At 34.9% G+C, this 25,396-nt stretch overlaps 2 protein-coding genes, 1 long non-coding RNA gene and 1 pseudogene across 4 annotated transcripts; 1 reads left to right on the top strand and 3 right to left on the bottom strand.

The window, feature by feature from the left end:
- Positions 1-4,427, bottom strand: LOC110646148 (protein SULFUR DEFICIENCY-INDUCED 2). Its single transcript, XM_021799494.2, has 4 exons — positions 4,018-4,427; positions 1,310-1,522; positions 894-1,049; positions 1-643 (listed from the first exon to the last, which is right to left on the bottom strand). Exons 1-4 carry the CDS (start codon positions 4,138-4,140, stop codon positions 236-238), a joined length of 900 nt encoding a protein of 299 aa, XP_021655186.1. The 5' UTR covers positions 4,141-4,427; the 3' UTR covers positions 1-235.
- Positions 4,428-9,571: 5,144 nt separating this feature from the next.
- On the top strand, positions 9,572-20,773 carry LOC110646145 (uncharacterized). Of its 2 annotated transcripts, none has more exons than XM_021799492.2 (13): positions 9,572-9,961; positions 10,192-10,341; positions 10,883-11,053; positions 11,494-11,637; positions 12,494-12,599; positions 12,689-12,837; positions 12,958-13,083; positions 16,117-16,260; positions 16,855-16,942; positions 18,558-18,931; positions 19,600-19,923; positions 20,017-20,241; positions 20,412-20,773. In XM_021799492.2, exons 1-13 carry the CDS (start codon positions 9,689-9,691, stop codon positions 20,544-20,546), a joined length of 2,409 nt encoding a protein of 802 aa, XP_021655184.2. In that variant the 5' UTR covers positions 9,572-9,688; the 3' UTR covers positions 20,547-20,773. The 2 variants fall into 2 exon arrangements, with proteins under 2 accessions (XP_021655184.2, XP_057992460.1); XM_058136477.1 differs by lacking the exon at positions 9,572-9,961 and adding an exon at positions 10,032-10,050 and having other exon boundaries at positions 20,412-20,675.
- Positions 20,774-20,841: 68 nt separating this feature from the next.
- LOC110646146 (uncharacterized) lies at positions 20,842-22,284 on the bottom strand (annotated as a pseudogene).
- Positions 22,285-23,441: 1,157 nt separating this feature from the next.
- LOC110646147 (uncharacterized) lies at positions 23,442-25,379 on the bottom strand. Its single transcript, XR_002493105.2, has 5 exons — positions 25,123-25,379; positions 24,031-24,553; positions 23,820-23,890; positions 23,598-23,658; positions 23,442-23,497 (listed from the first exon to the last, which is right to left on the bottom strand). It is a non-coding gene; the product is annotated as an uncharacterized LOC110646147 (long non-coding RNA).
- Positions 25,380-25,396: the final 17 nt, after the last annotated feature.

The following is a 25,396-nucleotide window of genomic DNA, read 5'->3' on the forward strand; positions in this document are numbered from 1 at the left end:
TCATGGAAATCTTTTGTTTATGGATTCTGGGTTAAGAATGTAAAGTATTTCTACAGTAACTTTGTTACTTACAGGTGTTGGAGTTCCATTGCAAAGAACACTAGTTAAGTATACAGTTTCTTTCAAGTTCACATATGTTATACAGGAACTAGTATCTTAATCCCATTTATTGTTTCTTCCACACTATCATTTATCTCCTCAGTCTATCAAGAAAGACGGAACTAAGAATATAGGATCAACAAGCTAATTGATCTCTATATGGAGAGATCTCCTCAAATATGGGAAGTCTCCTTGACCTATAGGGTGCCCATTGACTCATCAACTTGTCAAGTCCTTCAACAAAAGCATCTTCTAAACATAATTCTGATGATTTTGGCGATAGCAGTGATGATTGGCATGCTTCTAATTCATGAAGCAACTCCTTCACACGGCTTCTTGACTTGGGGTCATCGGATCCTGCAAGCTTACCCTGCAATACATCATCAAGGACTGAATGTGCTGCAGCATATCGCGCTTGCTTGATAAGGCACAAGCACAAATTGCAAGCCTTGTTAGCATCAGGATCAATTGATTGCGCCTTCTGGTACACAACTTCTGCTGCCAAATAGCTTCCTTGCTGCATGTACGCCCAACCCAAGTTTCCCTGGTTGAATGTTTGTGAAGTTAGCTAACTTTTGAAGACAACTGCAACCAGGACATAATGGGGGGAAAAAGAACAATAAAGTGGAGCCACTCATGCTCTCACACATGCCCAATAGAGGTAAGATTTATAGAAATGACAACCTTAATAGATTAAGAAACAAAGGGAAACAAAACAGATCATGTAGTCATTGATCATTAAACAGGATATGTGCAATGTATTATTGAAAGAAGAGACTAGATAAATTCAGTACCAGTATCCGAGATGTCTCTTGCTTGATGGTAACCTGGAACTTTCTCCCATGAGAGCGAGCTGTCCTAGTTAGCTTTCCATTGAATGCTTCTCCTTCATAGATCATATGAAGCTTCTGCTTCAATAGTTCTATCTGCTCCTCAATTCTCCCACATTTCTGCCATTTTCTTCAATTTTTATAATTACTAGTGAAACCAACCAAAAGATAACAGGACAATAAACTCACATTCTAAAAACAGGAGAATCTGGCTAATCATGATCAATTATTGATAATTCTAAATTGCTATTGACAATAATGACCCAGTGATAACTAACTTGGATGTATTCAAAGGCTAGAGAAAAGGCAATGAGCTTCTTAGCTCATACAACCAGAATATCTATTCTAATTCTAACCAAACTATTGTACTATGTGGATACCTTGTACAAGTCAATGAGGACATTGTCAAGTGATTCTTGGGCTTGCTTGGAGCAGCGATGCCTAAAAGATTTTATAGCTTCAATTGCTTCCTCTGCTCGATCTTGCTGTTTCATAACCACTGCCATGTCTTTGAGGGCACTATCTACTCTATCTCCAGCATTTATTGCCTTCCAAAACAAAACTATCGCGGCTTCTGGATCCTTTTGAACTAGCTGCATTTTCAGGGAGAAGGATTAAAATAAGTAAAAGGAACCAAAATAAATTTACAAGAGACTGCAATTTTATATTGACAATAAAGCCATCATTTTAGAACAGATTGCAAGCAAATTGATTGTTGTCCCTTGTCAAGGAGTCCATGAGGGAGGGTAACTTGGACCATTTCAAAATTTCCAGCTCTTTCCTGTAGCCTATTGAAAATTCTCAGTTAAGATAACCAATCATTTTCAGTATCAACAATGAAGTATTTGCTCTGTTTTGGTGATTTAAAACAGGATAGGACAGAGGGTAACCGCTCACAACTCAAAGCGTAACTTATCAACTCAATTCAAGTATCAAAGAAACATCTTCAACCATGAAATCGCTCAAGCATATCAGCAAGTGGAGTTCTAGTGATGAAATTCAAAGAGTAGAATAAGATAATCAAACACAATAATTTAAAGTAGTTTGACACACATGACCTAAATCTACTCGTCAAGGATACAATTTGATAGTTCTTTTCTACTAACCGACTCTTTTCACAAGCAAAAGTCAAGCCAATTACAACCATAGCTTCTCTCAGTGATTGAGAACCAACTGCATAATTTGCCCAAATCACAATCTCCCAGAAGCTTCACTGTAGGTGCTTAAACACATTTACAAAAATAATATGCAGTTTTCCCTTTTGCTTGGAGTGTCTATTAACTTATAAATACAATATGGAACATCTATTAAAGAAGAGAGAGAAGATTTACTAATATAAAAATGCATGGTTTTTCTCAAGGATGAAAGCACCTCAAGTTTTTGCAGAAATTTCCTTTGAAATCAATAGCTTTCATAGACTAAAAAATGGAGCAAAATAATGATCTGTACATGAGGACTTGATATATAGCCATTAGAAGGTGAGAACAAGTAGGGCAACCATTGATTGGGCAAAAACTAGCCACTATTTTTGGATTTTTGTGAACTCTGAAAAAAGGTCAGATCACAAGGTAGTAGACCATTCAAAATTATCATACTACTTTTACTACTAGGCTAAAAATAATAGAAAATTATTCGACTAATTTTCGAATTTAGTCGACTGCTTTTGCTACTATCCACTTTGGCATAGACAAACAAAAAATAGTTAACTACTTGTTTTGACAATAATCTACTACTTTTAGCTAATGTCTCAAAACTTTTGATTTTTCAAATTCTATTTAAAAATTGTTTTAACACAATGGTTCCCCAAAACTTAACACCAAAAACATTTCCAAACATTTAAAAGATATAGTTATTTCGAAAAATTAATTTAAAATGAAATTCTCTCTTCTTCTTATCACATAAAAGCTACCTTCAACCCTCTTCAAGTATCCTTTTTCATTTTTCTAACATCCTAGATCATTTTTCTCATCACTTGCAACTTGAGACTTAGCTTACAGACTTATTAAATCAATTCCATTAAGTTTCTTTATCATCAAAACCAAGTTTATTTGACCCTTGGGACTAACATTAACCCACCAAGAAAAAAAAAAAATAACACACGTAATATATGAAAGCTTTACAAAAATTACATTAGCAGGAAATCTCAATTGCTAAGGGGATTGAATAAAGGAATTATGGCAATGTTCAATCAAGTTCAGTTCTGATTTCAACTCCATATAAGCTTGTCATCAATGTTAGTTTGTCAATTCAATTAAGTGCAGTTTTGAAGTACTTAACAATTTCCAAATTTTCATTGATTACAAAGCAACGCAATGTTGGGTATATAAATAAAGTACAAACCAGATCAATAGGCATTTAATTGTAATATGTAATCAAAAGGTTTCCAAATTAAGAAACAAAAAGCAAGCCCAGGTAGAGCCAAAATTCGTTAAAAGTTTACTTCACTATAATTATAAAGGATAGCGATACAATATCTGGGATTCCAGAAAATTGCGTAAGCAACCCGCAAAATTCCAAAACAGAAACAGATATTGCGCAGTGTTTTCGTCCGAGTCAACGGTTAAGATCCATCTATCACTCACGTTCTGATATGGAGCCCACTAATGAGTGGTCTAACATTTCATTTTTAACGAGGCATACATATAAGATGAAACCTAAATATATAGATTAAAATTAGAAAAATATATGTGAGAATTTTTTTTTACCCTCCAACTTCTGTTTGTTTCGAGGGAAAACTATTTTAATGGTAAATTTTTCCGAGAGATGAATTACAATATCTTCTCGAACCGAATAGGAAAGACGTGATAAATGTATACATCCCTCAAGGACCTTTCAATAACTAAAACTACCCAGAAACCTGCTTTCCACGGAACCAATACAAAATCTAGAGAATCAACAATTAGCTAGTGAAATCCCAGGTATTCCTCATGAATAAAATGTTAAAACTAGAAGATGGATCCAGTAAAATCCCAGTTCAATACAGACAACAAATAACAGCATTATAGAAAATTGAAGATTACCCAGTCACGTAGTTAAGCTAATGAAGCCACAGGCATAAAAAGAGGAAAACAATGAAATTGATCTATACCTGGACATGCTTGGCTCTAACATAAGGGCTATCACCAGGAGGAAGCTTGTGAATGACATGATAAGGGGGCTCTTGATGATCATGATCATGATGATGATGCTTCTCTCCTTTTCCTGTGTTCATCTTTCTCTGTTTTAAAACATGCAAGAAATTAAATCAAACCCTCGCCAATTCCCACCCGTAAAACTCCCTTTAAATCCCTTCCTTGTTCAGCTATACATAGTCAATACTGAGAATTCAGACGGAGAAAACGGAGAATTGGAGCAGCGAAGAAAAAAGAAACTTCTTCTCATAGTTCGTGAGAGGTGCGAGTTGTTATGTTACAGCTACAAAAGCCCACATACGATGATGGTGATGATATGTTTGGAGAGCTGGATGGAAGACGAAACTGGACGCCCCGTATGTCTAAGTTCATTTCTCTTTTCCCGTGGGACATATTCTCCCTAGATTTTGCCACCTGGCAAGTTTTTAATTTTTTGAGTAGGGATTTGAAAGCATTGATAACAGGCAATTCTTGAACCCGCTCTAACTGATATTTTGTGAGTTGCTGTGACGTCTATATTTTACTCCACCGTAACATAATTATGATTTTTAATACACTTTTAATTTTGTGTTGTTTCAAAATTATATCAAATTTTAAATATCAAAATTATATTGCTTGGAATTACGTTTGATTTGTTCTCAGCATGATTTGTGAACAAAGCAAATTCCTTATTTTCAGTGCATAGCATACTGATGCTGCCAGTGATTTTAGGGTTGGCAAATATACTTGGACGGCCGGCAAGCAAGAGGGAGAAGCAAGGCTGATCATTTAAATGCCATTCTCATGTTCAAATCAGCAATTGCTTAAGAGCACGGAATAATGATTAACAAAATATGAGAAAAATGAATTGCATATTTTGACAGATTGTAAGAAAAAAAAAATTTTATATGATCTATAAGATTTTACTTATTCATATCTAGTTGTTTTGATAAATTTTGTTTGAACTTTGAGTTCAACTTAGTTATCTAAATTCAATTTGAATTAAATTTCTCACAGTCATTTCCAAGCTCTTTGTGCTTGGTCTTGTTCTATGTTTAATTTTATCTGCATTTCTTGTATTTGGTATTCTTAAGTGATAAATTTAAACCTCTTATAATTAGATCAGATCCAAAGATCTAAATCCTTTAAAATTGATTCAGATTTTGAATGTAATATATCACATTCCTACAAACTCCAAAGTAAACCCAAAAATCAATAATGTTGATATACACTCTTTTTTGCATCCGCTTTCTCGATGAAGTAAACCCAAAAATCAATAATGTTGATATGCACTCTTTTTTGCATCCCCTTTCTCAATTTCATCGGATTTATAGCTGCATTTTAATTTTTATTATTAGATTCTATTTGATTCAATTTTATAATAAAATTTATTTTATGATAAAATTTATTTATAAATAAATTTTTTTATTTGATATATTTTATATTAAATATAAAATTTATTTCAAATAAAATAAATTTTGTGTTTTGAATAAATAAAATAAAATAATTTAAATGTTTTATAAAATTATTAAATTTTTAAAATATAATTTATAATAAAAATATTTTTTTATATAAATTATTAATTAAAAATATAAAATTAAACAATTTTAAATAATTTTCGAGTAATAATAATCGAATATAAAATGAATTTCGAATAGTTGTAAATAAATTTTAATCAAATTTACGATGAGTTCGGGTTCATGGTAATTTTTATAGATGCCCTATCTAACCTTATATTCGCTCCTTATGGATTAAAAGAGCCCAAGGGGATGCCAACCTCCTCTTGGCAACACTTCCTCACGCCATCATAGTCGAAAGAGACGCACGACGCTTAATCTGTGAACACGACCAACAAATGCAACAAGTAAAAACTAACCCAAGTAGCCCAAAAGACCAGCTATTAAAGAACAAATCAAAACCAATATATAGGGACGAGTATTCAGTTCAAATCGAATCGAATCGAATCAAATTAAATTATAAAAATTAAATTATATATTTTAGAAATTGAACTGAATCGAAATGGATGAAAAATCAAATCGAACCGAACAATTCTATTTCGGTTCGGATCGGTTCAAACATATTAATTTTGATTTTTAATTATTTATTTAATTTAGACTTGATTTTTAAGTTATTTAGTATAATTTTAACTTTGATTTGAATCTAATAACCATTAATCAATGATGTCACGACCCAACCTATGGGCCGGACCGGCACTAGGACCTAGGCCAGCCTAAAGCCCCCGAGACTCGTAGTAAAACTAACTATTCATTAACCCAAATCTAAGGCCCATTTGGGCCCAATTTCAATAAATCAACCGGACAGGGTCCGGCCATAAAGTGGACCTTTTAACGGGGAGTTTTTGACTCACCCGACCTGTAAACAAAATATATCATCAATTGGGGAGCTCAGCTCACCCTCCACATACTCAAATCAACATAAATATAAATGGGAGCTCAGCTCTCTCATCCAGCCCATCAAACATGCATATAATAATTTTACAGGTCCACATAACAGTTTATATTATAGACCCGAATCATTTAAATATTTCTAACACATGCGAAAATTTTAGGAGTAAATAAAATTACACAAATATTGATAAACAACCTGCGAAGGAGAAAAGCAGGTTAACTATAATAAAATCCTCCTGTAGCCTGAAAAAATATTGAACAGGAGTGAGCGTTCGACTCAGAGAGTAAAATATCAATTTTAACCATGATCTCTATAACTATCTAAAACTAATGCACCCAGTGGAGTGAAATGCAACACCAGCAATAATTTCACATCATAATATCAAAAAGGTAATTTGGAGCACTCACGCACCCAGCAATATCAACCATATATATATATGGGAGCTGATCCCCTATACAGCTCTCTTAATTCCAACTGTGCCAGCGAAGAACTCAGCTCGGACTTCCACTTAATAACCAAATCGGGGTCCCAGCGAAGAACTCAAGCCGTGTCGACCCCGAATGACCGGGTCCTAGCGAAGATTTCAAGCCGTGTCTACCCGTTCTATCCATATTCCACACCACATCACACGCACGCCAACGCACGCACACTGCTCCAAATTACCACAACAACATACATGGCACTTTTCACAGTTATGAATATAACATAAATCGTGCCTAAAGTTTATCTACATAGATATATGCATATAAGTGATGCATGGGCATGCTTGAACATATAATAATAGTGAAATTACAATTAAAATTAATATTTTACTCACAGACTTGACAACGGTCACTGTGGCGGCTGGGCGGAGGAAGAAAGCTGTCCCGGCTCACCTGACAATTACATTACAATTATTTAACACAATTGACTCAATACAAATCATGAAAAGACCAAATACATCATAAGTCGTGCCGAAAATCCGGCAGAGTCTCCCCTATACCTAGGACCTACCCAACCTGCAAAAGGGCTCAAAACACACTTCTAAATCCACAATCCATATATCCACAATTCAATCATATCACACAGCCCCTCCTGGGTCCATCAAATCAGTCATCCATCACAGTATGTAAAATTTCAATTTAGTCCTTATAATTGATCATTTTTGCAAAAACTGCCCAAATAAGCTCTAAAAATTCTAAAACTTTGCCCCGCGATCCTTAGCAATATTACTAGGCTATTGCAAAAAGAATCATAATTTTATGAGCTACCACGAATATTTTATGGATTTTTAATCCTATTCAAGCACTAGAAAATTACGAAAAAGTAAGGCTCGGGTTTACCTTTGCCAATTCCGACTCCGGGTATGCACTCGGGACGTCTGACAATTTGGGGGGTAGCCAAAACCTTGGTCAAATTCGGAGACTTTTCCGGTAGCTCTGCAGTAGGAAATTCACGCACTTCGTCAATCGCCGAATGTCCGTGAATTGAGGATACCTACACGAAGCCCACAACACGGGGGTTAGTACATAAAATTTTCAGAAATTTCTAAGCTCATTTAATGCTCAGAAAGACACTGCGAAGTTTCGTAGGACCCACTGAAAAACAATGTTGGAAAAATTCGAAATTTATGTCGCTGCGAAGCTCTCAACGAGTGGAGTGCTCTGGTACTCTAGGTTTTCTCGTGGGATTCACGGTTTGCGAGAAATCTAGCCCGAAAATCAAAATGGGCTAAAACTTCTCGGGCAAAAATTGGACAAACCGCTCGATAGATTTCGGTGTTCTTGGTGTCTATGGAAAGCTCTCGACGAGTAGATGAGTTTAGACATAAGACCCGGTCCGATTGGTGGCCGGATCGGCCGGATTTTGGCCGGGAAGTCGAACGATCGCGTGTGCGCGTCACTCCACTTCTGGCGCCGTTTTCCGGCGTTCCAGGCGGCGGCCGATCATGGGAGAGGGGTGAGGCGGCGCGCCGGCGAGCTGGAGTGGCAGGGGAGGCGGCAGCGTGGCAAGGGGAGGAGGGAGGAGAGAGAAAAAGAGAGAAAATGGGAGAGGGGTCGGACGCGCGCGGGGAGGAGGAAGAAAAAGAAGAAGACCGGTCCGATTCGATTGGTCCGATTCGATTCGGTTCGATTCGGCCGGTTCGATTCAGGATACAAAATTTATATATAGATAATTAAATATAATTAATAAATTCTCCATAAAAATAAATCAATTCAAAAATCTATTCGGTTCGATTTAAATATATAAAATTATTATTCAGTTTGATTTGATTTAATCAATTTTTTCTCTTTAAAATCAAACTGAACCAAAATAATTGAAATTTTTATAATATAAAATATAACAGAATCGATTGAATTTTAAAATTAAACTGAATTAATTCGATTCGATTTAATTTTTTAATTTGAATCAAAATCTGTTCACCCCTGTGACCATATATACAAACCAAACCAGAGGTGCGGAGGTAAAGCACGGCTAAGTCAGGGAAGGAGAGGCCACTCTTCCCAAAGGGATAACAAAAGACCAACTGAGCAATGAAGAGCTAGGACCAAGTCCTATAAGAAAAAGGATAAAAACAAAGATTGTACTAACGAAAAACTAATATCAAATAAAATTATATACAAATTCAATAATTTTTTATTCGATCAAATGGGATGAAAACATTATCAAATATTTTGCTTATATATTTAATTAACACCTTACGAAAAATGCAAGCATATACTAAATTATTTTAAAATTTTGATTAATCCAATTGATTTCTTCCAGGGAGTTCAATTTTCCTATTTCGAAAAGAGAGGGAAAAAAAAAAGACAAATAATGCAAACCTTAATTTGAACCGTTAAAATCCTTTCATTCTCCACGCATCATTCAAAATCCTTACATTGTATTATCTCCTGGCAAGGGAAAATTACACATGTCAACACAAGTTGACGAGTCCCGCATCTTCACCGCCCCACGATTTTCGCGCAAACAATGCCAAAATCTCTAGTGAACCCAATTGGCCAAATTTAATAAAGTTCCAGTAGACAACAAATCGAACCGAGAAGTGGAGCAGCCACTGCCACCCTTCCTTGCCTCCTTGCGTCGCCACGTGTTTCCCCAACGACCACAGCATCTCCCTCACTATTTAATAAAGTGTAACCATTCCCCCTACGAGCTGAACGCATGCGCACAAAACGCCTCTCTGGTGCTGTTAAGTAGAACTTCCGGTTCTAAGCTTATTCACTCTCTAATCTATCAGCTATCGTGTCCGGTTCCGCTATGGACGCGGCTCCGCAGCTCGTCTACGGCGGAATCGAGCCCCGGTGGTTCACTTTACCGATGCGCTATGCGTCACCGACCAGAATTACTGTTCGGAAACGAACCAACCGTGTTTTCGCCGTTGCCACCGAGCCGAAACCTTCTCAAACCGGACCCGATAAATCATCGTCACCGCAAAATCTCAATGGCTCATCGAGGTCGCCTCCTTCCAAAACTGTTAATGGAGTTTCCTCAAGATCTTCGCCGTTGAAACCAGTCAACGGAGCTTCCACAGTATGTTTGACTGACAGCTCTTTAGTTTACTAGGCCATTTGTTTGGATTAGTCAGACTTCTATGTGATTGCTGAGAAAGTGAAGAGCAGGCAACGTATCTATGTTATTTTCGTTATAGTTTGATTTATTTCAAACTGATTTTTTTTATTTTATACTTATTGTTGTTATTATTGTGAGTTGTTGATTATTTGATATTTGGTTGTTGATTATTTGATATTTGGAATGGGCAGAGGATCGGTGAAGTTTCACAGGAGATCAAAAGAGTGAGGGCGCAAATGGAGGAAAACGAGCAGTTGGCGATACTAATGAGAGGACTTCGAGGCCAAAATTTGAGAGATGCTCAGTTTGCCGATGATAATATTAAGCTTCGCCTAGTTGAGGTATTGTATTTTATGAGCTGAATGCAATATTTGAACTCATACTGTTGCAGAATAATTCATGTTTGCTAGATTTTTCCATTTTTGTTCTGGTTTGGGAAACCCTTCGCTTCTGTACTCAGTTCTGAACCAAAATACTGCAAAGTGACCTACACCAAATATGTAATTGACGTATATCAGGTTATAATTGCTGAAATGACTCTTTTTGAAATGTAGAGTATCTTAGTAATTTTGGCATGAAGTACAATTCTTTCATGGAATTTTGGCTAGTAGATGGTTCTGGCAATTATGTTAATCAAACTGGTTGAGAAGGTTGCTCCATGTTGGAAGGTGAATTGTTTCACTTTGAAGAAGCCAAGTAAAGATGGTTTGCTATGGATGGAGGATATGTTTTCGTAATCTTATACGGTTTCCCTTTGTTAATGTTTTGAGGCCATTTGCTCTTTTTACTTGCTACGTTCTCCTTTTCCGCTTAGGTTGCCCATTTTATATGTGGTTTTGTTGGCAGGCTAGTGATTTCATCTGTTTTCTTGTGCTTTTGCAGCTAGACGAGAGCAGTGAGTTTTTACCTTTGGCATATGATCCTGCTAGTATTTCCGCCTATTGGGGAAAACGGCCGCGCGCTGTTGCTACCAGAGCTTTCCAATTACTCTCTGTTGCTGGGGGTTTTCTCTCTCGCCTTGCTTGGGATGTTATAAACAAGAAGGTCAAAGAGGTGAATTTTTCATGCATTGCCTCTGATTGTTCCTTGTTATTTTTTTTCTCCCCAATTTGTGGAAAGCTGCACCCTTCTCCCTCCTGTGTTTGTGCAAATGAAGGTCTCATGCATGCTTAGGTGGATAACTAATCTATAGATGTACCATACATGTGTAATTATTTTTATTTTCTAGATATTATGTGGAGTTGGCTACATTTGATTCCGATTATAAAAAGTGCAGAGGAATTCTGGTATTTGCATGTCCAACTAATGTGCTGTCTCTCTCTAAAAATGGAGGATTTTTTTAATAAAAATTGATTTTTTTTCATATAAATTTTCAGGTCGATCATGTTCTGAAAAACATGATAAAGTTTTCAAATTGCTCAAGATCATATTTATCTGTTAAAATTAATTTACGATTTCTCTTCTAATTTATCTTTTACACTTCTTATAATCAGAATGAAGTTGCTAGGGCCATTGAATTAAGGGAAATTGTAACCTCTTTGGGTCCAGCATATATAAAACTTGGTCAAGCATTGAGTATTCGTCCAGATATACTGTCACCTGTAGCAATGACTGAGCTACAAAAGCTTTGTGATAAGGTATGCACCATGCATTCTCTTTTTCTGTTTTAATTTTGTATTATAGTTATTTTTATTAATTGTAAAAATTATTTTGACTATGCCATCCTGACAAATGAGGGTTTTATGAAAGAGGATAAAAAAAAAGCAACATCCTAATTGTACCATGCAGCACTTTTGAAATAAAGGTGGATCCTTGCGGAATTCTAATATATCATGATGCCAAATGTTATGCAAGTTCATCATCAACAATTTAAAATAAACTACATGATAAGTTGGGATTTTTTAAAGTTTCTCTGAAAATGGTACTGTGTGAACGCTACAAAGAAATAGAGTACGAGGATAATCAGAGAATGTTGTTAATAAAAGGTTTCCTATATATATAGCACGTGAAATTGTGTTACTGTTGAATGCTTCATCAAGATAAAGCTTGGGCATTATCATATGCTGCTTCTGATTAGCTGTAACAAATCATAAACTGCATAGGCTACTTTATCCTTCTTCATTACCTTGACCTTGATCCTTTTGCCTTTGCAGGACTTTATGTTTTTATTTCACTTTGTTGTATAGATTGATTAATGTCTCTGCATATATTGGAGCTGTTCCTGATTGACATGGCATCCATTCTTGTTGATTTTCTTGCCCAGAGAAGTGATGCTTCAGTTTGACACCATGCTATACACATTTATGAACTTATTTTTCTCTAAAAAAGTACCATTCTGAAAATTTTGTATATCTATTTCTTACTTCCAATTAAGAAACTTAAAATGCTAATGATATTTAATGCAATCGTTGAATATTTCTTAATTTTTTTACATCCTATAAAATTTAGGTTAACACCTTTTTTAGCTGAATTTCTGTTTGATGATATGTGAAGGTTCCCTCATTTCCAGATGATGTAGCAATGGCTCTTATTGAGCAGGAGCTTGGTCAGCCATGGCATAACATCTATTCTGAGCTTTCTTCTTCTCCAATTGCTGCAGGTCATCTCAATACACTGAACTTTGGGAAGAATAAAATTTAATATACTATTCCCTTGATATTAATTCTTGTTCTGGCATCTCTCTGGCAGCATCTCTAGGGCAGGTATATAAGGGTAGGCTAAAAGAGAATGGGGATCTGGTGGCTGTCAAAGTACAGAGGCCTTTTGTTCTTGAAACCGTAACAATAGATCTGTACATTATACGAAATTTGGGTTTGGTTCTTCGAAAGTTTCCTCAGGTAGTGTTTCTTTCCAACTCTATCTCACACTTCATTCTTCAATGGTTCTTCATCTTCTGTGCTGGAAATGACATCATTCCAACTCTCCCTTGCCTCCCTTTTCTTATATTTACTTTCCAGATATCAATAGATGTTGTTGGGTTGGTTGATGAATGGGCTGCTCGTTTTTTTGAGGAACTAGATTATGTTAATGAAGGTGAAAATGGGACTGTATTTGCAGAAATGATGAGGAAGGACCTTCCACAGGTAAGTTTGATAATTTCTAAGTTCTAACTATATCTTATTTTGTATCCTATCATCTGATGAATCGGGTTCTCTCTCTCTCTCTCTCTCTCTCTCTCTCTCTCTCTCTCTCTTCATTTATCCTCTTTATTTGTTAATTAAAGTTGTACTGAAAACTCAACTCAATGAAGCCTTATATAAGGGCTATAGTTTCTTCTTTCTTTTTATTAAAATTTTCAATTAAATATTGAAACACGTATTGCGCCTCTAGTTTTTATGAATTACTCTAGTACCCATGCAGCAAATAGACAGTAAATGAAGAAAGGGCATTGATTTTTTAACAATCTCATGGTGAATGAGGTTGGCCACATAATGTTCTATCATAAGTGTGAAGAAACAGAATTTTTTACATGAAAGGGTATATTAAATCCATAATTTTAAATTGGCCTTTGATATATAGAAAAAAAATCCTATATTATATTTAGATGTGCTAGATTGAAGGTGTTTCATTTTGGATGAACTGTTGTAATAAATGGGGTTCAGATAAACATGACACTAAATTGTCTGTTGATACTATTAATAAATGTTGCGAATAATGGCCTTAGTGTATCCTTAAACGCTTGATAGTTTGTTGATGCAACTAAATCCACTGCTACTACCATCAGAACATCTTGCATATCTTTCCATTTTGTAATAGTCATCATCTGCAAATGCAATAATAGCTGTCTACTACCTGATAGTAGTGGAATTGTGTGAAAGAGTGAAAGTGTGGATTAAAGGGCATTAGAACCTTGAATTTCAAAAATTATTTCTAAGGTTACATGCACCATACCAAGTGTCTTATGATCCTAATCAATTTCTAATGCCCAATTGCATATCAAAACATATTTTAGCATGCATTAAAATTTCATTTGCTATTAAAGATTATTAATTAACATTTAATTTAATTAAACCCTAACTGAAAGAGGGATTTTTATGTATTAACTTCTTGATGCACAATTGATGTAAATCCGACTCTTAGGATGTTCTTAGGACCCCAAATGTTGTCCATCTAGTTTGTCCACCACAAGCACACACCAAAGTTGCAATAGCAGCCCCTAGATTGGCTTCTCAAGTTTTGTCAACCAATTTTGAGATGGGGTTTATGCTTTGTGAAGGTTGTATTAATGTATTGGGAGTTAGAAACATTTTTAATAATTTTAATTCAAGAGAAATCAAAAATTTTTCTCTTGAATCGATTGATAAATTGAAGAGTAGAAGGAGACACCAAAAGTGACGGTAACTTGAGAGAAAAAGAGAGGAGTAATTTTTTTCTTTATAACTTTTCTTTATATACCTAGGCCCAACCCTCACTTACTCCTTTGCCACATGTCATCACAAGATCTAATCTTGTTATTATTTGATTTAATCACATGAAGCAAGTGAGAAGCTCCATTTAAATCATGACATGTGATCTTTCATCATAGGAAGGCAAGTGGCAAGATCATATGGTGCCATGTGTCGCCATTTCATAATATCACATGTCATCATGTGAAAAGACTAATTTGCCCTTACTTTTTTAATTTGAGTTCTCAACCCAAAATTATAATTTCTTCTCTTTAAATTAATTTATATCAAATATAAATTAATTAATTAATTAATCAATCTCCATTAATTAATTTTTCACAATTAAATTCATATTTAATCAAATTAAATATAAATTTAATTTATACTATACATCCAATAACCTAGATTTGGTTTCAAGTCATGTTAGGGACTTTGCAATCTTATTGCAAACCAAACCTCTTTAATTAATTAATTAAACTCTTTAATTAATCAATTAAATCACATTTTAAATGGTGATTAGCTTGTGTAGATGTGTGACTTACTAGGCTCATTACTTATTGACAATGAGAAATGATATTAACTCTTAATATGATTAAAATTCTTTCTTACCGTAAATAATTTCTCTAAATCGTTTTAGACATCTCATAGACCATGGTTGATACCTAGCATAGTATGTCATGGCCACCTAATCAGTAATAAGTAATACCTTAAATGAACCTTTAATCATATTTTACAATGCACTAGAATCTCTCCGTTATAAAATCCCAATTCGAGCTGGAGTCATGGTTAATGTCAAACCCCATTTGCTATGAACATTATGTTCTCTTTTAATTCTAGTTCTTGATTAATTAGATTTTCTTGTCAGAAACTCTTTTCTGACTAAATTTGTCTGTCCTGGCCAGGAACTTGAAACATCAAGAACAATTAAATGAACATAGGATTTTATCCCTATTTACTTAGGGTAACGGATTCCATCTTGATCAACACCTATCTCCATATATAACTAGTAGGAGCCAACACATGCCCATACACAGTATAAGTATGAAAGCAGTATCAAACTCAAACCACCTATATACAAGATAACTGTGTTATCTCAGGTTTAAAGATTATATGTGCTGATATGATATATGACAATGCATTGACAAGAGTAAACTCCATGTGCTTGTCATATGCGTCACTGGTTCGGCCTACTTATCGTGTATAAGTGCCTATCATGTTTGTTGTGTGGCATGAGACTCACCATTCTAACTTATTAATATCTCATATTAATATTTTGGGAATAAACGTGATTGCAATCTTTCTGGATAAGTCATATCCTTTGTGAAGTATCCTCGATTGTGAACCGGTTTATGATACTTTGTGCTAGAAATACTGTCACTCATATTCCTAACAACTTAAGAATAGAATTTCTAACAAAATATCAATGGACCTTTTCAATTACATAAATAGTTTATGTAAACAGAAAAGTGAAAATATTTTTTTATTAATAAAATTATATATAATATACCTACAAAATGATATGCTCTAGGGTATACTACTAACACTGTAGATGTGGGAGGCCTTCATTTCGTGTAATTTTTTAAAAATGTTTGGGCATGCATGCATGTGTGTATTGGTTTAAGTTATGAGAAGAAGTGCATCTAAATACTTCCTCATTTCTTGGAATTTTCTTATCCCAATATTCTTTGTGCAGAAAAATCACAGAATACCATATAAAATATTGTTTTTCAGGTTGTTGTGCCAAAGACTTATGAAAAGTATACTTCAAGAAAGGTTCTTACTACACAATGGATTGATGGAGAAAAGCTCTCACAAAGTACAGAAAGTGACGTTGGAGAATTGGTCAATGTTGGAGTTATATGCTACTTGAAGCAGGTAATGTACTCCACTTTTGCTCTTGTATGACATATGCTCTACAAGAATGCATTGGCAATAGGTCTTCATATGCACTTCCAGGTTAAATAGAATATGCTTCCATGTGAGACTTGACTTTCACAACTGAATTTTCCATGCTTGTTTCCTTCTATTGTCTCTGCATGCTAGTTGAAATTTTGTCCACATTTTTTTATTTTGCCAGGTAGCATGGAAGTGAAAATTTGTTGTCTTAGTTGGTTAATTATGGTTTATGGGTTTTTGCTCTGGCCTCTGGGTTTATATTAACACAACCTACGGATGCTAAGGAGTAATCTATAAAATATTGCATTATTAAGATATAAGAGGACAGTAGTTTGATTGTACCCTCTAATATTAACTAAGCACATCATCTGTTTCTCTATAATCTGTTGCAAAGGAAGGGGGGAGGGGGGGGGGGGGGGGGTGTTGTGTGGTGGGGAATCTACTGAGATGGACTTAAATGGTGTATCATTTTAACTTCTCAATTGATTTGGAACATATATCTGCAACTGTTATATTCATCTGGTCTGGACTAACGACTGTCTTGTGTAATTTTGTATCTGATTTCAATTTTAGTTGCTTGATACTGGATTTTTCCATGCCGATCCTCACCCTGGGAATTTGATCCGTACTCTAGATGGGAAGCTTGCCATTCTTGACTTTGGTAACTATCTTCTTCAAAGTTTTTATAAGTGATCTTACAACCTAATTAGCAGCATCATGTGCATATTCTTATTTGAATTTCCTCTGTCAATTTGACTTTGGAATTCTTGGGTAAGTTATATGCCTTTCCTCTTTCATTACTTAAATGTGAAATGGAGTTTAAATTTCTTCCTCTTCTTTTTTGACTTTTATTGCTCATGGCTGTACAAGTTTAAATTTCATTCCATTCTCCAAAAAGTAATTTGGGGACATCAAATGAACCTGAACGCTTGCTGATTCATATTGCAAATTAGTCTTTCTTTCATATACGAGAAGAACTATCCTCATTTGAGAGAAAAATCAAAATTCCGTCACAATTTAGATGACATTTTGTTTCTGGAATACTTTCGCACGTATGTAACATAGAAGGAGGACATGTTTCTTAGGAACACTTCAATGATCGCTTCATGAACTTAGTTCAATTGTGCAATAACTAATATACTGTTACTTTCTGGCTTGAAACTTTGACTAGGAGTGCTGTGTTTATTATGTTCTGCTAACTCATTATATATATATATATATATATATATATATATATATATATATAGTGTGTGGGAGGAGGGCGCGGTGTGGAGGAGAACACAAAACTTCTAAAAGACCATGTGCACTCCTATATGTTATCCAATTAATTTTTACCCTTATATGTATTTATTAATTTCCTTATTCTAATATTCTAATTTTTTAATTTTATTGTGATTATTGAATTCCTAAGTTTACTTTAGGGTTTTTATAAGTTTTGAATTTCTAATTTAAGTTTCCTAATTAGATAAAAGGCCACTATTCTCTTGCTAAAAATTAGGCAATAAGTTTTTTCTTACTAAAAAATAGGCATTTCTTTTCCTAATAAAATTGAATCCTATCATGTTTCTATTGATTTTTTTTTTTCATTTAAAACAAATAATTTATATTTGTTAAAAACAATTTTTTTGATAGTAAAAAACAAGACATTATTATAATTAACGTTTATATTGTAAGAATTCATATCATGAAGTGTTACGAAATTTTTATGGATATAATTTGTTTGAAACTGGCTAAGCACAAACTACTTAGGCGGAGTTAAACAAGACATTATTATAAATAATATTATATCAAATAATTTATAATATACTTTTTATGTGTTTATGCCATATTACTTTGATGTAAAGTTTTTTGAAAGTATATAATTTGTTTAGAACTTATAATTTATGGATAATTCTTTAAAAATAATTGTATTCTAATTTAATTCTTGTTTTATTTATATGAATATATGTAAACTATATTTAAATACTTTATCATGATGTCTCATTTGTATTTTATATTTATAATCATAATTTAATATCCATATATACTGAAAAAACTATATTTTATATTTATATTTATTATTGTTATTTAATATTTATTTGTATATAATTTTTTAATAATCATGAGTCCACATGCAAAGCACTTGATGGAAAAACTAGTTTATAGGAAGTGTTGCAATTACATCAATGAAATTTGCTAATATTGAGGACTTAAGGTACTTTTATGTGCTTTTAACCGTAAGATCTTGTGTTGTTCAACATTTATGTGGACTCTGAAGTCTGTTTTTGCTGAGACAGGTCTAGTCACAAAATTAACAGATGATCAGAAATATGGAATGATTGAAGCTATTGCCCACCTCATTCATCGGGATTATGCTGCTATTGTAAAAGATTTTGTTAAACTTGATTTCATTCCTGAGGGAGTTAATTTGGAACCAATCTTACCAGTCCTGGCTAAGGTTTTTGATCAAGCACTTGAGGGTGGAGGAGCAAAAAATATTAACTTTCAGGAGCTAGCATCAGATCTGGCAGAGATAACATTTGATTATCCATTCAGAATACCACCTTATTTTGCACTCATAATTAGGGCAATAGGTGTGCTGGAAGGTATAGCTTTAGTGGGAAATCCTGATTTTGCTATTGTAGATGAGGCCTATCCCTATATTGCACAGGTATGGGTTTTATGGCAGTAAGTATCCTTTCAAGATTTTTTAACATTCTGGTCAAAACTGAATGCATTATTTTGCTTGGTAGTTCTGAATGTCACTTTGGTATGCAGAGGAGCTATGATTAGTATATCATTATTTTTTCAAGCTACAATAGTCAACTTGGTACCATCATATTGAACTTTTGAAGTAGTTGACTAATAGCGTAGTAAATATACATGCGCTATGCACTAAAAAAATTGTGTTAAAAAGAAGTGTGAGTTCGTGCAGTTTAGGCTCTGGAGCTGCAGAAGTTAAATGTGGTTGAACTTATTTTCTGAAGCACCCATGATATGGATACAGAGATGATGGTTTTAAATATTAATTTGATGATTATCTAGAAAATTTCACTTACGGTAGCTTTCCAAAAAATTTTCAAGTTCCTTCTACTTCTGCTGGAAATCATATGGCAAGAACTTTGAATTACACTGACCAACTTAATGTTAATGTAGATTAATTAATAATGCGTGAGAACACTTGTGAACTGGTTGTGCATGGACTGCCTTTTGTGACAAAAACTCTGGTTAGGTGTGTTACTTGACTGTAGTACTTTACTGAGCCTCAATATATTGCCATTTGTTTTCCAAAGTGATCTAATTGGTGGTCATATTACTTACATCCCTTTCTATTTGTAGAGGCTTCTCACTGATGAATCCCCTCGCCTAAGGAATGCTTTACGCTATACAATTTATGGGAAGTCTGGTGTTTTTGATGCTGAAAGATTCATCGATGTCATGCAAGCCTTTGAGAATTTTATCACTGCTGCGAAAAGTGGAGGTGGAGAAAATTTGAATGGGAATATGGCTGAACTTGGCATTCTGCAAAGTCAAACAGGTTATAATTATCCTGGATTTGCATTAATTTCGTCTCAACCAACGCAGCCAATTCAAACAAGGGCGGCCTTAGCATTTTTGCTCTCTGAGAAGGGGAACTTTTTTCGAGAATTTCTTCTGGATGAGGTATTGTTTTGGCCTTTGCTTCTATTATGCTATGTGGTTGGTTGTATGTGGGGCATCAAAAATAACTTTTTTTTTTTTTTCTTCGTGGTGCAGATTGTAAAAGGTATTGATGCTGTTACAAGGGAACAGCTCGTACAAATACTGGCAGTCCTTGGAGTGGGAAATGCTGCCCCAGTTTTCAGCATGGTACCTGGACCCTTTAAGCCTGCAGGACTTCTGCCGACGATAACTGAAGAGGATAAAATTATCTTGAATAACGTTCAGAAAATTGTTGAGTTCTTAACAGCAGGAAGTTCAATATCAAGGACATCGGGTCAGGTAACACTTAAACAAGGAAAAATGAAATTATCCATCAAGGTGGTTTGTTTATGAACTATTGTTTTTCAAGTTGCTGTTGATGTTTGGTCTTTGTTTTTTTAATTTAGTTTGGTTTTAAGTGATAATTATGATTGTTTTCTAATGAGCATGTATCTTCTGGGCATCAACAGGATGTGAATGTTGCTCGGATCATACAAGAGCTGCTTCCCATTTTACCAGGCATCTCAGCCAGAGTGCTTCCAGAGGTGTTAACACGGCTTTCATCTCGTGTAGCAGCACGCATAATTAGAGATACATTTTTGTAGGTGCAATCTTTTTGTCTTAACTGATCCCCCACTTGCGCATAGATTTGTATATGGGGACACGATAATGCATACTATAAGCATCTTTTGTTGCACGTCTAGAATGAAGTATGGCATATTTAAGTTATTGAATATCCGGCGTAGAAAAAGGCTTGCACAAGGCCTAATTGCTGACTTGGCCTTTGAGCGGTTAAACATTGCAATAAAAGAAAATTTTGTTCACCGCGTAATATATTTTCACATGCATGCATGCATGCGTACCAGTAATTTCATTCAAAAATTATTACCATACAAGAAGTGTGGGAAATTTTCATCTATTATGGTGTTTGCATATAGAAGCATTGATTTTCAAGGAGCCGGGCTCTGCTCTCCCATGTATCAATTACATTAAAAAAGTAGCAGCAAGTAATATAATAGGGGCCCAAAATCAACAGAGTATGCCTTCTGGAAACCATCCAGAATGGCCATCAATTCACATTTGCCGGTTTCCGCTCTGCTTCATATTTTTTATACTTGCAAAAATTCCGCAAGTGTTTTGAGTAGCACCATAAATGATCAGGAAGCAATCCTGCTCCAGCTAACCATCCTCATTCGGTTGCTAGCCAGAAATCCAAGCATACAACTAATGATAATAATCTGTATGCAAGTCAACTGAACTAATTGCAGAAGAAGATTAGAAAACCACGAAAATGGAATGCGTTTTTATGGATTCACTTGTCAGTGTCTTGTAAATAAAACAGGTTACCAAAGTAAATAGAGATTCATGCATCAAGATGTGAAACCAAACCATAGATATATGGATTGTTTATGCCGATAGATATTTTAGCAAATACCAATCAGAACACAGGCAGTTTTTGTGGTCATATAATCAAGAAATCTAGAAGATGGTGTACCTCCCCAATATCCGTGTCTACAGCAATAACCTTAGCATTGACTCTTGAAAAGGGAAATGCATCTCCAAAACCCAAGTTAACCCCTTGCCCAGCTAATGGATGAACTGTCTGTGCTGCATCACCAACTAGAACTACACATTTTGAGGCACAGTTCTTAGAATGCATCAAGGACGGTGGAAATGCCATCCTAGCAGAACTCGACCATTTCTGGTGGAACTTCAAAAGAATCATAAACTGAAATTACTAAATTTCCTCTTTTCCATGAAAACATGTCTGCACCGCCTAATAAACTTGACTTTGGATGGGGACCATATCCACGACCTAGAGCTTGATTTATAGCTTTCACAAAATCATACTCATTCATTGATTTACAATCTGATAATTCCTTTGGGTTCATAGTCCAGACAATATTGCTAAACTTCTACCCCATAGGCAGAAGTGCAATTGGACCTGCTGGTAGAAAACGTTGCCATGCACACTGATTTTCTACAAATTGCTCTACAGTGCAGATGACCGTGTTCTATGAGTAGTTGCACCCAGTTTTTTTAAATCCTGCCAACTGTCTAACTTGTGACTTGGAGCCATCAGCTCCCACCCTTTTATAATTATCAGTGATGCATTTTCTAGCAGCTCTCACCCATAATAGGATTTCTAAATTATTTCATTTGCATTATTTTTATAAGGGGTATAAAACTCCCTCAGCACAAAATTTAAATTACCATAAACTTTGCGTATAGGCTGCTGCCATCACTCAGTTCCAGCTTCACAAAACATCCCTTAATGTATAATGCTTCTGTTGATGATGTGCTGTCCACCACAGTCGATGAAGTGCTTGGATGTAGGGACATTGAAGCTAATCTAGAAGGGTTGATTTTCTTTTGGAAGTCAGTATACCGTATGATTAATTTCTTAGTTTCAAGAATTGCAAGCAAAAAAAAAAACCTTTATGGTATGCATAGTAATCGGTTCAGCTTATTGATGCATCAGCAAGAAAACTAGGAGTCTGTATCCATCAACTGTTCATCAGAAGATAAGATGCACCAAGGGAATCAAGGAGGGTATGCACAAGACTGCATTACATAGTATTATGTTATCTTGATATTCAATAATTCTCATAGATTATTATCTGGCTTGGCAAGAGTTAATCCTCCACAGAAGGTTTTAAGATAGAATTCATAAATCAAGGGTGACTTTCAGGTTCACATGACAGATACATATCACACACTGGAGGAGCAAAATGAGAGCATTATAAGGTAAGAATTCAAGGATAAAAGGCTAATATTATAGGTTTCAACTCCTAAGAGGCCCAGCTGTATGGCGATCTGCTAGTTGTACTTGCAAAGATAATGATAATGAACTCAAGATTGCATTTAGATGAGAATTTAAAATCAAGTATTTGAATATGAGCTTTAATTAAAGATTTATACTTATAAATGAAGGGGAAGAAAAATCTTCAACTAAGTTTTAGAAGGTGTATTTACTCTCATACTTTCCTTCGAAATCCCTCCTCCCACTTACAAATGCTACCTCACAGAGATGATCACATGCGATTCCTTAACAACTAGTTCCCTACTCTTAGCCCCAAAAAAAAATTATTACACACTGGAAGCAAATAAATGAAAAAGAGATGCAAGAAAAGCATTACCACTTTTCACATAGGGGATGAAACTTCGCATATTTGATGTGTGACAAGGACTTGCACAAACTTCCAATGATTGGGCTATATTATTGTAAGTATTCTTCCCCTATCCCATAAACTCCTAGAGCATCCTTTAGTTTATTTATAGTTTTGCTTATGAAAAACAACTAAGATGGCATTAACAACAATAAATCTGTATGGGAAAAATTGGATAATTTCTTAGCAAGAAAACCCCAAAGGAAATAAAATGTAGAGTCCAAGAAATAGACATCCCTAATATGGGTATAATCCATGCAAAAGATAGCATGTTATTCCAGAATCTCTAAAAGTTTAATTAAGCATACGTAAATAGTTTAATCAAGTATAATACCTCAACAAGTGAGAAAAGTGAACTGTGAAGCACCCTGTTCTCCACTACACAACTGGATTATTCACAACACAAGTACAAATCAGCATCATCAACCATAAGTGACCAATGAATTATGCAATGATATTTTGTTACCTCCCAACTTGTGTACTTACCCCAAAACATCTTATTTACATCTCTTGCATTGTACTTTGTGTATCTTGAGCCAGTGTAAACCTCCAGAAAATAATAAATTATGAGATGGTAAGCAAAATTTATTTTGATATTTAATTGGTTTTATTTCAAAATGAAAGATGCAGTGCAAAGATAATATGTGATATGCAGCTTTCTGGTGCAGATTCTATGCAATAGAATAAAAGTAAGCAAATATGAATCACCTGCATATATCAGAAAACACATGCCGATGCTGTTGAACATATTGCCAAGCACCAATATCTGCAAAAAATCACTGAAGCGCAAAACGGACATTAAATGTCTGCTTCCATGTCAATTATCCAGCATTATCAATTTGACCATGCTTTGTATTTCAAGTCTGATACACAAGCGGGACCTCTAAAACAAAGCTATCAGCAATAAGTTAAAAGGTACCTTATGTCCAGACTGTGTCATGTGATAAGGGAGGATGTCACTGTTGCAGCATATAAAATCAAGAAGAGTGGAACATCTGCACCGTATATAAGTGTCTTCCAACGTGATAAAAATTTCTTGGCTTTCAGATGACAGAAGTTGTTAAGCAAGAACGAAAAGCTCAATTAGATGACATCAAACCTCAACTGTGAATTATAATACAGTTGGATGGAGCAATGATATACTGCTAAGGTCAGCCAAAAATAGATGAAGAATCAAAATGGCATATTTAATACCTCTGAAAAGAGATACAGTTGCTGGTGTGACTCTAATATTCAACGCCATCAACAAGAATGTCTCCACCTTTCCTCTTATCTTGTTTCTACTATTATCTACTCAAAGAAGAGATGCAAACCAGGAACTGGAGAAAAAAAAAAAAAACACCCAAGGAACAAGATAGGGCCATGCCAACCATGCCTCTCCCAACAATAGCAATGTCTTATGGATGAACTGTACGAGTAAAACTCTGCTTGCCCTCATGCGTCTACAAAGTCGAAGATAACAATTAAATGCAAGATTGTACTCTCAAAAAACTGAAAATTCTTGAAAGAAATACTAGCACCGGTTGCATAAACAGAAGTAATAACTATTTGTGAAAGGATAGCGAGCTACACTAAACTTTACAAGAACAAAGGGAGGATCATTCATCATTATAGAAAATCATATCCGAGAAGAATGAAAAAGAAATTATATTCACGCATAAACTCATCTATATAGCATATAATCTAATGCCCATTTTTACCGCATCATTTAATAGTGAACTCTAAATTCAAAGTTTAAAGCAATAAATAAGCACAGTGCTTCTTCCACAAAAGAGAGAATCAAGATTGGTCTCTCTTGGAATAAAAAAAATTACATAGTTACTCATATTTGGCGTCATTATCTAGGACCCACTTGTTAACATAATCTCATGATATGATGCGATAGGCTCTACCTCCACAAGAAAACTCTCAAAAATCGAATAACCATTACAAGAGAAATGAAATGAAAAGATATTTCGACCAAGAAAAGGAACAAAGAGCACCAATATATACTTAATAGTAATTAAATTACATGGTTGCTAATCTGGGTATAGGTAGATGCAGTTGGATTTGCTGCTCCACCACTACACACGTTCTTCCAGGGAACTTCTGATTGATAAGCATTAGTAGCAGCAGCAAGTTTCCTCGCGATCGCTCTGCGGTGGATTAAATGGAATAAAAGAAGAAGACTATGTTCATCGAGTGATGAGATGCCAAATGCTTAGTTTTAGGAATTTGGAATGCGCACCTGTTTATCCTTGGAAGTTCAGTAACTCAGCACGAAACAAAAGACAAGCCACCAAGCA

Source organism: Hevea brasiliensis, chromosome 15, assembly GCF_030052815.1.
Source record: "Hevea brasiliensis isolate MT/VB/25A 57/8 chromosome 15, ASM3005281v1, whole genome shotgun sequence".
NCBI classification, from domain to species: Eukaryota; Viridiplantae; Streptophyta; class Magnoliopsida; order Malpighiales; family Euphorbiaceae; genus Hevea; species Hevea brasiliensis.

Coding starts and splice junctions, on each gene's coding strand:
- LOC110646148 (XM_021799494.2), bottom strand. CDS start 4,140: ATGAACACAGGAAAAGGAGAGAAGCATCATCATCATGATCATGATCAT. Junction 1,050..1,309: donor TCCTCATTGACTTGTACAAG/GTATCCACATAG, acceptor AGAAAATGGCAG/AAATGTGGGAGAATTGAGGA. Junction 644..893: donor AAGAGACATCTCGGATACTG/GTACTGAATTTA, acceptor ACATTCAACCAG/GGAAACTTGGGTTGGGCGTA.
- LOC110646145 (XM_021799492.2), top strand. CDS start 9,689: ATGGACGCGGCTCCGCAGCTCGTCTACGGCGGAATCGAGCCCCGGTGG. Junction 13,084..16,116: donor TGAGGAAGGACCTTCCACAG/GTAAGTTTGATA, acceptor ATTGTTTTTCAG/GTTGTTGTGCCAAAGACTTA. Junction 16,261..16,854: donor TTATATGCTACTTGAAGCAG/GTAATGTACTCC, acceptor TTTCAATTTTAG/TTGCTTGATACTGGATTTTT.